Genomic DNA, 17209 nt, shown 5'->3' with positions numbered 1-17209 from the left:
TCCATTTCAATCATACGTTTACTATTTATATATATATACATATTTAGGATAAACATATTTGTAACTAAGGTATAATGATCACAATCATCATCATTATTCTCCTTGGCGATATCTTTCTTTAATCACCCCCTCCAGTCCTTATCTTCATCTCCCGCGTAAAAGGAAAAAGATAAGGAGCAGTTTCATTTTCAAAATTGTTGCAAATTTTATAATTTATTTAATTTTATATTTAAAAAGGAAAATTAAAATGTTTTAAACATCCTAGAAATACCGTTATTATACTTATACTAAATTTTTTTTTTACATTTGTCATATGTTTTCTAATTATTGTAATATTAATAATTTTTTATTTATATTATTTAGATTAATTTATCAAAAAAAGATACTGGGATTATTAAAAAAAAATTTTTAAAAATATAAATAAATTTAAATATTATTATAATTTCATTATTTTATTTTATTATTAAAATTAAAATTACTAGCAAAATATTCCTGTAACAATTATAATCTTTTAAAATCAAATAATTAAAAAAATGTTGGTAAGTTTAAAGATTAAAAAATTAAAAAAATTACCTTGATTTTTATATATAAATTATTTTTTTTTAAATCTTTAGTAATTAACATCTGGTGTCATTCATGATTTTTATTTATTAATTAAAAAATTTTATTGTTATCTTTAGAAAAAATCTTTTTTTTATCATTATTTTATCTCGTTTTTTTTTTTTAAATCAAAAACATGACATTATAATTTTTTTGTACTTTCACTGGTCAGTTGAATAAATAAATATTATATATTTATTTTATGACAGAAATTATTTTGTAAAATATTTATATAATGCAGTAATTATTGATAAAAATTCTAAAAGACTTTTACTAAAAATAACTTTATCATGAGAATACAATTTTTTTCTGTTAAAATTTTTATATTATTATATATTATATAATAGTAAGGTAATGTTTATTTTATAAAAGTTTTGTTTAATTATCATTTTCATTTTACATGAATAATAATGTCTTAAAGTAATAATATTTAAATATAACAGAAAAAAAATTTTTCATCAAACCATATGTATATATATATATTTATTTACATTTATATGTATATAAATATAATCATTTTGAACTGGACTTATAAAAATGATACATAAAAATTTTAATCATCTTAACTATGCTCCTGGAACTTTTTGTATTACCATTTTTGATATTTTTATATGATTATGTGATTTAATTCATATTATTATGAAACAATATTTGTTTGCTTTAATCACTTTTACTTTTTATTATTCATATATGTATATCTCAATATCACTAAAAGATAAGCACTTTTACAATATTATAATCTATTATTAATAAAAATATTATTATATATTCTTAAAAATGATATCTTTTTTATGATAGATAAACATATCTTTACATACATATAAATAGAGTACTAATAAGTATTATTTTATTATTAATAAAAATAAATAAAATATTCTTGTACTTTTTTGTAATTTTATATAATTTTTATTTATTTTTATTACTTTTTTACACCTAATAATTATATATAATAGTTTTCATAGTTAATGTAAGTATATATTTAATTAATTTTTTTAATTTAGTAAAAATTTTCAATTTATAATTTCTATTTTTATAAGAAATATTTTTAAATATATATATATATATATACATATATTTTTTTTTATCAAAATAATTTTAATATTTATATAACAATAATATGTTTCGAAAGGGTTTTTAAAATAAAAGTTCTTCAGAAATAGTATAATTTATAAAAATATAATGTTGTGAATGTCTAGGAGATATTTATATAATAATTAAATTTTAATATTTACCATCATCTTTATTCTTTTTTAATAATACAATAGACAAAAAAAAATTTTTTTTTCTATTGTTCTTTAAAACCACTTTAAATTTTATTGTATTGACTCCTGGAACGATGTAATAGCTTTCAACCTTTTACACCTACCAATATAACATATATAAATTCTAGTTTTATGATGTTATTTTAAACATAATAATCATGGATATATTTATTATTGTATAGTATAGTACAGCATAGATAAAAGATAGTAGATCCTTTATAAAAATTAAAAATTGTAAATAAAAGATATGTTCATTTATAGTAAAATAAATTTATAATGGGATGATTGAAGCAAGTCTTTCGAATATAAAAATATATCTTTGTATATAACAAATAAATGCATTTATATTTATTATACGTTCTTTCATTTTTTTTTTTGCCGTTTATATAACTTTAATTGTTTTCAATTTTTAACCAACTAGTTATATAAGCGAGATACAATTTAATAAACATAATATCTTTTTTCCCTTAAACATATGAAATACCTTTTTTTTTTATCAATGTTTTAATTCTACTAAAATAAATTTTTTTTTTATTATTATTATTGTTATTATATATATTATATATTTAATTAATTTAACAATTTTAATATTTCTATCTATTTTTTTAAAATGATTTTTTTTTTCTAATAAAATAGTTAAGTACATTTAGATTTGTTTATTCTCTTCATATTAGATATCATCTATATCTTTATATTTTATATATTTACATTTAAAAATACCTTGATTTTTAATTTATTTTTTATAATCTTGAAATATTTTAAACTTTATATATGTTATTAATATTGGTAAAAAGATTCATTTTCAAAAATTTTAAAACAAAATTTGTCTTATATATTAAAAACTTATTGTAATTTATATTTTTATTGTGAATCAACAATTTTTATAAAATTAAACTTTTCATAGTAAAAATTTTTATTGTATAATTTTTTTCATTAAAATGTTATTGTTCGTGTAAATGCTTAAAAATACAAATTTCTATTGATATTTTTACTTTTTAGAATAAAAACGAATTGTTCAATTATAGGTTGAATAATTTGTAATAAATTTTTAAAAAATTATTTTATATAAATATTTTATTATAAAAAAAAATTTAAATTACAATATCATTGGAAAGGTTATTTTTGAATGAAACTTTACTATTCATTCTTATTATTAATATATATATATATTTTTTTTATCATTTTCTTACTTTTCTTTTGATCTTTTTCTTTTACTATTATAAATGTTTAAATTTTAATCTTTTAAAAATGTTATTTAAATTTGTCTTCTACTATACACCTTCTTTTATTATTATAAATTATTAACTTTAATAATTTTTAAAATAAAAAGAAATAACTTTAAAGTATTAGAATATAAAATTTATATAAAATAATTTTTCTTATCACTTTATTAATATTTTTCTACTATTAAACATTTCAAATGACCATTACAATTATATAATATATATTTTATTATATTTGATTATTACGCTAAAATATAAAAGTATACTTTTAAAATAAATATATAATTTTATTTACAATTATCCTACAAATTAATATCACTCTTTTTTATTTTAAAAACTTAGTAAACAATAAAAATATATTTTTAGATCATAATTTTATAAAAATTCTTGTCTATGGTTATTGAGATATATTCCCTCTTTTTTAAAAATTTTATTGAAACTTTATATATAAATTTATCCTTTATTTTCTTTTTATTTTGTAGTAGCTAGTTATTGGTTATACAGGTGATTATGATTAAGGTATATTATGTCTATCTGAGTTCTCTCATAATATTTATTATAGATGGAAGACTAGAAGAATTAAAAAGTTGTTCAGATATGAAAAGGTTTTTATGAAAAACTTTTTGGAATCATAATGAAAAGTAGTAAATAACTGTTATATCTCTTTTTCTTTATATATATATATATATATATATATATATCTGTAAATTATTTTTGCTCTTAATGTACAATTAACTGGAGGGTAATAATAATATAATAGATCATTGAATAGTGACCAATGCAATTTAAAAAAAAAAAAAAAGTCAAGTATATGTACTCTTGAAGATCATTCTTTATTCTTTTATTGGGATACTATTTTTCTATATTTTTTAATTTCTTTTAACAAATAAAAATATATTTGTAGTTAAAAATAACTTTCTTTTAAGAAAAAAAAAAGTAATAAATAGTAACCATCTGTATCAAATGTAATCATACAAAAGGTACTTGTTTGATTTTTATCATATAATATATTACAAACTGGAAAGCACCTGAAAATGATAATTAATACAAATATATTGAAGTAGATTACTAATAATAGTGGACATTACTTATTTTTTTAAAAACATTCAACATCAACTTTTACTTTTTATTTATCTTTACTCGTAATTCATTCATATTTTGTTTTTCATGTATAATTTTTTTTTTTTGCAACAACATTTTTATTTTTATAATAAAAAATTATTTAAATTTGATATTCTTTATCAACATTACTAATTTTTTTATTATTTATTTATGTTTTATAGTTGTATGTAAAATTTCAAATTAATTATGACATAATGTTTAATTTTCAAATTTAATATACAATATCTTGTTTTGTAATAATAAATTTCCACATTTTGATTATCAGACGTTATCTTTATCTTCTTTAATATAACTTATGTACATCTTTATTATGGATGAAATCCTTTAAAAAGATAAAGGCATTCAATATGAATTATTATACATATATATTATATATATACATTTAAATGGATGATATTAAAATAATTTTAATTCAGTTCACTTTTGTCTTTAAAATGTTATTATTACTACTTTTATCATTATCACAGTATTCTTATAGTTTATTTTTCTTGTGCAATATAAAATTACATCAAAATCATGATAAAAGAATACATTTTTATCTTTACCTGTAAGAACTATTATTTTAATCTTTTTATTATAATTTTATATAATATTACATTTATATATATATCCAGTTGCGGTCATTCTCCTCTATTTATCTACATATATGTTATAAAATTTACTTGTAAGGTATTTTAAATAGTTAAAATATACATTCTTTTATTAAAAAATAAAAATCATAACTAAAATAATATTTTTTATTTAAATTTACCAAATCATCTTTAATGCCTTTTATCTTTTTAACGATCCAAATTATCTTTTAACCAATACTTATTATATATTTTTTTATTAAAAAAATTAATTAATATTTCTAAAACATTTTTATTTCTTTTTTTTTATATGATTATTCTTTTTTATTAAATAGTTAAAAAATTATCATATTATATACTTCTTTATTTTAAAGTTATTTAAAATAGTCCATTAAGTAGTTTAATTTTGTATCTTTTAACAATTAACTTTTCTTTTAAAATTCTTTTCCTCAATATAATGAATATTTTTTTTTCTTAAGATATTTATTTTGAAGTTAAAATATATATTATATATCTTATCAAACATTTAAAATATACTTTATTGTTTATACTTTAATTTATTTTACAATGATTATTATCTATACTTAATTGTCTTCTATTCTTTTTGTTATTTAACAACAACTTTTGCTTTAATACACTAGCATTTTCTAATGCATGTAAGAAATCCTCATTATCTTACGGCTAATTAGTTGTTGGTATTGGCGAAACATATTAACATTCTACATGCATCTTGTAACAAAAACACATCCTATGAATGACTCTTTAAAGATAAAGAAAAAAGATTACGGATGAATAAGTATTTTAATGTACCCGATTATCTTTATGTGTCTTTGACTTTTGTCAGTTTTGTTTTAATCGTATTCTAAATCGCTTCATTAACACCTTCTCTGTGGTACATGCCTTTATTATGATAATATGATAATAAGGGAAATATATAGAAAACATTTTATTTATATAATTATCTTATCATTATCCATTCTTTCTTCATCGTCAAATTCAATTTTTTTTTTCTAGTACTGTAGGAAATTTGGTAATTTTATATATGTGATTCATCAAAATATATATTTTTATTACATTACATCTTAAATTATATATATATTATATACCATGTATATCAACTATCATTTTTTACTCTTTTTAGATATAAGTAATATATAATATATATCATTATTGTTTAGTTATATAATTAAATTTAATCATGCTTTGTTTCCACCTTATATTTGAGTGGTGTTATCTTTTATATTACAAAATTTTTTTTTATTTCTAACTATATTTTTAAATAAAACTTGGTCATCTTTTTTTTTTCATAAATCTTTTATATTTATTAATATTAAAATAATTTTTACTGTACTAAAAGATAATAAAATTATTTACATAATATTATTTTATGATAAAAATTTTTATCATATTAAATATACAAATATCTTATATATATAATATAATTAATAAAATAACAAAAGATTTTTATAGATCATAATTAAAAAATTAAAAAATTTTTTCAAAGAAATTAATTTTACTTATTGTTAAATAATTTTTTTATAATAAGATGATATAAAAAATTAAAAAAAGAATTATAAATATAAAAGTTTAATAAATTTTTATTTTTTATCTATCTTTTTTAATGTATCATAATTTTTCAATCATACAGTATAAAGTTTTAATTTATAAAGCTGGTTTCTGAAAAAAAATTTTTTTTTTTCATTAATATTTGAAAATATATAATATTTATGTATTCAATTCTTTTTTCAAAAATCATTTTACATAACATTTTCTTTTAATTTTAACATTTTAATATTTAGAGGAATATAAAACTCTCTCTCTCTTTTCTATTAATTCAGCGTAACAAATCACATTCTCTAAAATATTATTATTATTATTATTATCCTTGGTCATCTTTTTTCTTTTCATAGAGGGATAACATCATAAATAATATTAATATATATAGCGTAATATAATTTATTAATACTCTTAACGTTCATATAAATATTAATAATCCTTGTTGTAGCTGAAGGTTTATCATAATTTTGAAACACATAGGTCATTTTAAAAATTTACCTTCTCTTTTTCTTTTAAATTGTTAAAATATCATTAAAAAGAGTATCATTTTATATCACTATATTTAGTATGATATATATAAATGTAATATAAAAATATAATAGGTTTCACTTTCATTTTCCTATTATCTACCTTTTTATAGTAATATTTTTTTTTTTTAAATAAATTTTAAATTATAGTCAAAGTTCACTTTTTTTTAAAAGAATTATATTTAGAGGTGTGTATGTACATTATTTTGAAACATGTTTTGGATATGGTCATTATTAAAGTACTACAATAAAAATAGCGATATCTTTTATAGAAATATAATATGATGATACATAAATAATCGCCATTGCCAATTTTATTTCATTTTCATACACAATCAAATCCACTTTTTCTTTCTAAAATTTTTTAAATTAAAATATTATCACAAAATCTAGTTTCTTCTACATTTTTATAATTGATGGTTCATCTTGTAGTCCAGTATTTTTATTTTATTAATATAGGTATATTTTGTCAAAGGCCACCATCTCTTACTCTTAATATATACCTAAATTTTTAAAAAGAAATTTTACCCTTTATACTTGTTTCATTAATAAAATTTTCTTTACATTTCTTTTGATGATCGTATTTAACGATATCCAGTAGTTATATGGTAGTCTCATTGTATGTATATCTATTATTATTATATATATTTATATATTTTTTTTTATTTCATCAACACTTTAACTTTATTGTTAAATATTATAATATTAGGAAAAAATTTTCTTTCATTATTTTAACATTCATATTGGTCATTTATTTATAAAAAATTAAAAAATTAACATTTAAAAAGTTTTTCCTATTTATTTTTAATGAAAAAAATTCTATTACCTAAGTATGAGTAATAAATTTTTTTTTTTTAAATTAAAATTTTTCAATACATGATATATTATTTATTTAACATACATGGCATATAAGGAATAAAAAAAAATTATTTTCTAATATTTTTATTATTAATTTTCCAAACAACATTTCCAAATAATATTATAATATATTTTTTTTTTACTAAGATCATCCTAATTTAACAAGAAATTGTACATATTAGGAAATGACTAAAATGACACATTTTCACAAGCTTCCTTTTAAAAAATTTATGTAAAAAATATTTTTACAATTTATTATGTACTATTTGAATGATTTTTATGGAACGTTATTTTCAACTATAATGAATCATTTTACCGAAACAATGAATAGTCTAAACTTTGTAAAAAAAAATTATTTCTATTATTATTGTAAAATAAGAAGTATAAAAGGAGGTTGTTTTTAGTTTAAAAAGATGAAATTTTCTCTTTAATAAACAATTTTTTTTTAATTATCTATGTTTTATAATTTTCTCTTTTAAATTATTAATATAATGCATATTAAAATAATTACTATTTTAAATTATTATATATTATTGTAATTTTTATCATAAATTATATTTTTTACAAAATTTATTAACTTTTGTTCACAAAATCTTATTTTAATTATTTCTAAAAATTTTTATTATATAATTTTCTAACATCTGCTATAAAATGAATAATCAAATATTATTAATTACAATTATTTTTCCTTTTATCAACGAATAACTTTTTTTAAATTAAAACTAATTATACAACCACCTGTTTCGAAAAAAAAAACATTATTTTGAAATTTAATATTTATTATAATATTCACTTATATTATTTTGTTTGGATGTAGTATTTTTTTTTTCTTGATTAATTTTTGCTAATTATTAAGAATTATTGTATTACTTTTTTTTTCATATTCTCTTTGTTAAATTTTATTAAATTATTTTGTTATGAAATTTAACTAACATTAAAATTATATTTTGTGTATCTTTTTAAAATATCTTTAAAATATTATATTTTGAATAAAGATAAATGACCAATAGACAGATATATTATTTTAAATTACTCAAAATTAAGTTCCTTCATATGTTTCACCTTTCATTTAAATTAATATATTTTTATATTATTTGCTTTATCATCTTTAATCATTCCATCAAATATTTCTTTGGAATGTATATAATATTTTTAAAATTGAAAGTGAATATATTTTTATAAATCATTCTTTACATTTGCCCACTGGTCATCGTAATATTATATATATATATATATATATATATATATATATATACATAATAATATATATAAATGCAATATAAAATATATATATATATAAAGATACCAGATATACATATCAACATATGATGTAATAAAAGAGAACAAAACTCAGGTTAAAAAGATATATTATATAATTATGTATCAAAAGCTAAAAGTAACATTTTATAATTATATTTTGTGTGGGTAATAATATTTAGAATGACATTATAATATGAAAAATAGTCTTAATATTTTATATAATATAATATATTAATATCAAGAAGGATTTCTTGAATAGCCACTACAATGTCTATCATCAACTTATCTCTGATCCTTTTTGTTATCAAAAGAAAATGTTACTTTATTTCTTTTCCTGGTTTTATTTAAATATTACATTCTATTATTATTATTATTATATTTTTGTTTGTTATCCTATAAAAATTTTTTTTATTTTTTATTTTATTTTTTTAAATATTTTTATAAACGAATACTGAAAAGTAGTAAATTATATTAAAATATTATAGTTAAAAAATATATCAATATGTGTCCTCTAATTTTTCATAAACATTTCATATATTTTTTTGCTCAATACTTCCAACATTCTTGTTTTCTTTTTTTTTATTATAATAAATACAAGTCAAGGGTTAAATAATTACAAAGTTTTAGAAGTATTATATTATTTGAATAAACTTTATCATACAGATATTTTTTTTGTAATTGTCTTATAACATCTTTTTCTTTACTTTATATTTATTCTTTTATGCCTTATTTCATTTATTAGATATTTTATGTTATCTAATATTAAAATAATTGTTTTAATAAAGATGTAATACAAATTTTTTCCGTATTTATAAGTATAATTTTTTATTTTTTTTTGACAGATAATCGTAAAAAAAGATGTTATTTATGTAACATTATTTTATTGTCTTTTACTCATATATAAAAATCATATGTCACCAGATAAAAATTACCCTCTTCTTAAATGGCATTTTTTTTTTCGCTACCATCAAAGAAATAAATTTTTAACATTCTTTAATTTTTTTTACTATTTAACCTATATTTTAGGCACTTGTAAATGCCGAAAGTCAACATAATCAAACAATACAAGATATTATCCATAATCAACATTCACCAACATCATCTATTCTGACTGCAACATCAACTTCTTCTGAAGATTCTATTTCACCAATAAATACTACTGATAAGAAGTTACTTCCGTCATCAACACCAAATATAAATTCATTTGGAATTCAAAAAAATTCTATCAATCAATTTTCATCACTTTCTGATACTATATCTTTAAGTCAATCAGCATTCAAAACATTTAAACAGTCAACAACATCTACTTCTACATCTTCTACTACTGGATCAGGTATAGGAATAACATCTTCTAATTCCAATATTAATTTAAATCAACATCATCTTCCAAACGCTACATTGTCGCAAATAAATCCTTTAAACTTGTCTACCCTTGATAGTAGACTTTTATCAATTTTAAGTGAAGAACATCAAAAACAAAGTAGCATTGGAATTTTTTCAACAAACCTTCAAAGTGCTTTTAAAACAACTACTCATCAACCACGAATTGGTTCATTTGGTATTAATCAACTGGATAAAACTAATTCATTCATTTCAACAGCACCACCAACACCATCAACTAATCTGGATCCATCTACTTTAATGGCTGCTCAGTTAGGACTTCTTAATAGCCCTAATGCATTACTTACTATGATGCAGGTAAGATAAACATTTCATCTTTTTAAATTTCAATTTTTTTTCCTTTCTCATTTTTTTTTTATAATTATATTAGACTATCATTTACAAAATTTTTAACTACATCTAATATATTAGTTTTATTTTATATAGAATTTTAATGGAATTTGTACTTAAAGAGTAATGGGAAATTTATATATATATATATATAAATTATAAATTTACAAATCAGGGTCAAATAAAATATAATGTCCTTTTTTTGACATTTAGTACTTTCCTATTACTCATACTATTATTTTTTAAGTTTCATTTTTCACAGACAGTCTAAATTTTATTATATATTTTTATATAAATAATATTCCTTTTGATAGATATATATTAACATTAATATACATATAATAATTCATTTATTATTACTATTTTTTTTATTAACATTATAATTTCTATTTTAGGCTGCAGCAGCACAAAATCTTTACATACACCAAAAACAAAGTGAAATGAACGGTGGATCAGGAACTGGTAATGGACAAATATCGGCTACATCACTTTTAACATCAGGTGGTGGAATAGTTAGGTCAAATCCAGGAAATTTATTGGGACAACCACAAAATACTATTCTTCAACAAGCAAATATATTAAAATCAATGTACCCATCTTTATATGGTTCACAGGTAAGATATTAAATTAAAATATTAATCAAAACAAACTTGTAATATAATATATAATAGTTTATAATTAACTATTTTATATACATTTTATATATATTTTATTTAACACTACAAATTTTTCATATATTTAATATTTATCACTATTTATTAAACCTTTTATATAATGTAAAAATCTAAATAATTTAACCTTTAAGTTTTTTTTATTTTTTTTAAGTAAAAGAATTTTTATTTTTTACAAATTAACTTACTGTTATTTATCATCATCATTTCACTTTCCTATAATTTATTTGATAAGTGCTTTTTCTTTTATATTACTTTTTTTTTATATTTTTTTTTCTGGTATCTGAACACACAAATGTTTGTCTCTTTGTAATTGATAATACTATTTATCATCAATTTTAAGTTAAAAGAGAAATTTAACAAAAAAAAATTGTGTTATATAAATAAAATCATTAAATATTGTCATTGTTTCTTTTAAAAATGATATTTTAAAAATATATATTTAGTTACTATTAAAAATACCTATAGTAATATTTATTTTTTTTTAATTGAATAGTTTTTAAGACGAAAGGAATCTTATAATAAAAATGCAACTGTTGTAATAAAGACAATATATTATTTAATGTTATCTTTTTTTTTATTTTATAAAAAAAAAAATAATTAAGTAAAGTATTATACCTTTAAAAGTTATTTTTTTTAATAAATTAATACAATTTTAAATATTTAATTAAAATTATATTTATTATAAAAAAAATTTAATTAGAAAAACTATTTAATAAGTTTGTTTCAAATATTTTACAATTTTATTAATGATAATTTGATATATTTTATTAAAACCAAGAATATATTTACAATAAGATTATTTAATTTCAATAAGAAATAATAAAAAGTATTTTTTTTTTACCATAAATTGTTTTTAAAATATATATAATAAACGTATATTAGTTTGATAAAGTATGATATCAACGTACATATTATGGATTATATTCTTTATTCTTAAAATAGTTACACCATTAAACTTTTATTTTAAAAAAGAAAATACTTTTATGTTGTGATAACCTCGACGAACATCTACAAATATAAATATATAACAAATATATTTATTCATATATATAATATCTTTCTTTAGATAGATATATTATAAAGCATATTATTTAAGTTTTACTTTCATATATCCATAATTTTATATAAAATAAATCTTCTTTTTATTTATAATATTTTCTAATATAATATGTTTTTATATTATTTATAGTTTTATCATTTATAAAATTATCAATAAAATAAAATGAAAGTTCATTTTTGTTATTAAAATTTATAGAAATATATATATTATTGTTAAATGAAGGTTATATAATATACTTTCAATCACCATCAAACTATTCTATCCTTGTATATTTATTATTGTTTGAAGGTAATTTATAATATATAATATTATTTGATACCATATTAAAAATATACATTCACAATTATATATTCTGATATTTGAGAATGAAATAGTTTATTTTATATTTTTTTAATAAATATATCAAATTTGATATAAATAGGGACTGAAATGGTAATATACCATAAAAAAATTACACTTTTTTTTGTATTTTATAATATTTCATTTTTGATATGACAATATTCTTAATATATCTTTAAATAAAGATATATACTATATATAAAATGTTATTAAATTGAAAAAAAAAATTAATCATAAATTTATTAGAGAGAATTAAAAGAGATTTTCATTTTCACTTATAATAATTATAAGATTTATTAAAGATATTTATTATTAATATATAATTTTTGTAAATCTTGAAGGTGTGATATACACATAAATATAAATATATTTATATATTTATGTGAGTCATGTTATTATGATTAAAGTATATAATAAATAATATTTCGTAATGGTTCTTATAATTAAAATTTCTACCTATATTTTATATATTTATAATTATCATTATAATATTTTATTTATTTAAATATATTTTTTTCATCTGTATATCTGAAATATTAAAAGATTTTTAATTATTAATTTTAATTAACAACAAATATTAATTTGTTATATTTATATATATATTAGATATTATCATGTTAATTATCATTGAGAAGAAAATTATTTATTATATTTTTTATTATATTATAATAATATATAAGCATTTTTACTTTTATTTTATTAGATTACACTATTAAATATATTATAAAAATCTATTATATTATATCAATTAAATTTTAATAACTTTTGCCAATATTTCTTTTGTTTTACCAACTATATATATATATAACTATTTGAAATAATCCATGTAAATTGTTAATTTATTATTATATAGTATAAAAATAAAATGAACTAATTATGATATTATTACATTATTATTTTTATCTTTTTTATTTACATTATATAATTTTAAATGATTAAAGAAAAGTTTAAAATATATATTAGGTAATTTTTATTTAGTAAAATATATTATAATATTAAAAATTTCATTTACATTATATATATATATTTTTTTTTAATTTACTATAACATAAAATGACAATAAATTGTATCTTTTCTTAATATTTATAATTCTAAGTCAAAGTCATCTATTTTTTACTTAATTTTATATTTTTCTTTTTCTTCATTGATACAAAAGTTGACGTAAAGGAAACAAAATTATATTTAAATATTTTATTATCATAATGCTATTTTTTTTTAGTACATTTCTTCTAAGGTAATTTTTTTTTATAAAGTACATTAATACTATTATATTTTATTTTGTTTTAAAATCCCATTTAACAATAAGGTGCTTGATCTTGATATGACCTGAAAAAGTAGGGTAGTCGGGTCAGAGGGCAGCAAATAAATTTATTTATATATATTTGTATATTTATAATATATATTTACTTAATGTTACAAAATTAAATTGTAACATTTTTGTAAAAAAGAAAAATAATATTTTTATGTTTATAAATATGTAAATTTGTATACTAATATTAATTTTATATTTGTTATTATATCATTTTTAATAGATAAAATAAAACAATATTTTTAAAATTCTTACAAATTTTACTTTATAAATAAAAAAAATTACCTATAATTATATTGTATAAATAATAATAAAATTTCACTTTTTGATTATATAATTTTTTATTTTGACATGTAAAGAAGGACAAGGTATACAACTCTTTCATTTTGTTTCATTTAATGTGTTTTTTTTTCTTTTTTGCATATATTTCTTGAGTATAATAAATAATTAACTTGACTTACATGTTGAAATTTATATGTATTTGCCCTTTTATATCACTTTAATAGGCTTTTCATTTAGTAATGTTTATGCCTATGATATTTTTTAATATTAAAATAGTGAACATTTAAGTATATGAAAGGATTTTCTTTTCAACATTAGATTAATGTTTTTAGTTCTTTTTTTTTTCTTATTTAATAATTCATTATTTATATTTTTACAAAAACATTATTTTTTTTCATATATTCTATATTTTAAAATATTTGATAATTGTAAAGTCAAAAAAAAATTTTTTTTTATTATTATAAAAATAAATTAATAGTACTTCTTTTTCATATATATATATATATCTTTTAAAAAAAATTTTTATTTAACATTTTATTAATAATTATTTATATTTTTAGTCATTTTTATTGAATGATCATTTGGAGAGTACCACTGGAGGAGGATCAAGTATACAAAGTAATTCTACTATATCATCACATCATTCGAATCCTTGTAACGTATTTAATAATTCATCATTAAATACATCAACCATCTCTTGTAATACTCCTAGAAATATAACTATATCTAATACTCAATCAACTGGTGGATCAATGCCTAGGGACATGTGTATAGAACCGTGTGTTGTCTGTGGTGACAAAGCCTCTGGGCGTCATTATGGGGCAGTATCATGTGAAGGTTGCAAAGGATTTTTCAAACGCAGTATTAGAAAACAAATAGGTTATGTTTGTCGAGGAAATAAAGATTGTCCGGTTACTAAATTTCATAGAAATAGATGTCAATTTTGTAGATTAAAAAAATGTCTTGCAATGGGAATGAGATCTGAATGTAAGTTAAGAGGTATTTTTAATATGATATACTAATAAAAATGTATTTTTTTTTTATTTAGCTGTTCAAGCAGAAAGGAGACCAATGAATATTAGCAATACAAATAATAATAATAATAATAATAATGGAAACGCAAATAATGCTATTCCTAATAATACTATAAATGTTCAAAATTTTAATGGATTACAAGGAAGTAATCAAAATGGAAGGTTAAATGTTTTATCTGAAAATTTAACATTATCAAATAATAATACTTCAAATAATGGTGTTAGTAATATTCTTCAAACATCAAATCAAAGAACATCATTAGGAAATGGTACTTTAGCATCTAATTTACTAGGAGTAAGTAAATAGTAATATTTTTAATTTTATTTAATTTTTTTTTTAGTTTAATCCAAAACCATCTAATCTATCATATATGCAAGGATTATTAGCTATAGCAAAAAGTGAAAATTCTATAACATCATGTAAAGAAAGTAATGGTAATAGAAAAGATTCTGGAACTTATGATTCATCATCTAGTAGTGGTATCTCATGTAATAGTCCCGATGAAAGTAAATTACAAATTAAACGTGAATCTATTGATGAAGATGAATCTGGTTTAGATATGACATCAGTTGGTTTAACTGCTTCTGCTTCACCATTATCATCTAATGGTGGTGGATGTTCTTTATCAGATGATGGATCTCTTATAATTGGTAATGTTATTGATTCTGAATCAGCTAAATTTGAACTTCTCATTGGTCAACCTATACCACAAGATCTCAACATTCAATTTTTCTGTGAAGCTGCATCAAGATTACTTTTTATGTCTATACATTGGCTCAAAAATATTAAAGTATTTAGTCAAAAAGATATTTATGTTGAGAATACTATGAAAATAAAATGGTGTGACATATTTGTTTTAGGTTTAATGCAATGTAATCAAGATTTTAATTTATCAGTAATGTTAACAGCTATGGGAAATCATCTTAGTACATGTGTTAAATTTGGTCAATTAAAACCAGAAAAATATGATGAAGTTTCTGAACAAATATCAAAACTTTTAACAATGATAAAAAGATTTGATGAATTAAAACTTTCTGGTATTGAATTTGCTTACCTTAAGACAATATCATTTACAGCTCAAGATTTACCAGAAGTAATAACATCTCATGTCTCAAGGCAAATTAATTCAGCAGCTTGTACAGAATTATATGAATACTTAAATAATAATCTTAATTCATCTTCTTCATCTGTAAATGGAACAATTGATGATTCTCATTCTGAGACTGATTGTGCTTCATCAAGTCCTGGTACAACATCTACTTCAATTACAAGTCATTCACAAGGATCTTGTAATATAATTGACAGATATAGCAAAATAATGATGCTTTTAAGTAGCTTAAGATGGCTTAAACAAAATGTACTTGTAGAATTATTTTTCAGTGGTTTAATTGGTAACTCATCCATTGAAACAGTTATTCCATATATCTTATCAATGGATTGGAACGGTATTATGGATAATCAAACATTAGATAATGGTATGTCTTCATCGCCATCCGAGAAAGTTGAATGCGATAATTCTAATAGTATAATTAATAACAACAATAATACAATTACTCAATTTGTTAAGACATAAAAAAAAAATAATTTAAATGTAGAAATACTTTTAATACGCAACAATATTGATGATATTATTGTTATTGAAATCAAAAATTTATTAATTACATTTTTTAACTACAACTTTATTAACATCCACAAACACATTCATAGATGATCTTTTATTATGAAGCTTTTTAATGTTTTTTTTTATAATTCTTAATTATTATATATATATATATATATATATATATATGCATATTGTTGC

The 17209-nt window shown here is 18.0% G+C and overlaps 1 protein-coding gene across 1 annotated transcript; it reads left to right on the top strand.

Moving 5' to 3' along the window:
* Window positions 1-533: 533 nt before the first annotated feature.
* SRAE_X000131000 (Nuclear hormone receptor HR78) lies at window positions 534-16981 on the top strand (the record flags this gene model as incomplete). Its single annotated transcript, XM_024647508.1, has 6 exons — window positions 534-539; window positions 10005-10676; window positions 11105-11323; window positions 14934-15360; window positions 15422-15702; window positions 15749-16981. The coding sequence occupies 6 exons, from the start codon at window positions 534-536 to the stop codon at window positions 16979-16981; spliced, it is 2838 nt and encodes a 945-aa protein (XP_024498774.1).
* Between the last annotated feature and the right edge of the window lie 228 nt (window positions 16982-17209).

The sequence above is a fragment of the Strongyloides ratti genome, scaffold srae_chrx_scaffold0000002 (assembly GCF_001040885.1).
Source record: "Strongyloides ratti genome assembly S_ratti_ED321, scaffold srae_chrx_scaffold0000002".
In the NCBI taxonomy this organism is placed as follows: Eukaryota; Metazoa; Nematoda; class Chromadorea; order Rhabditida; family Strongyloididae; genus Strongyloides; species Strongyloides ratti.
Note: the sequence above shows the minus strand (reverse complement) of the source record. Positions and strands in the feature narration are given on the sequence as shown.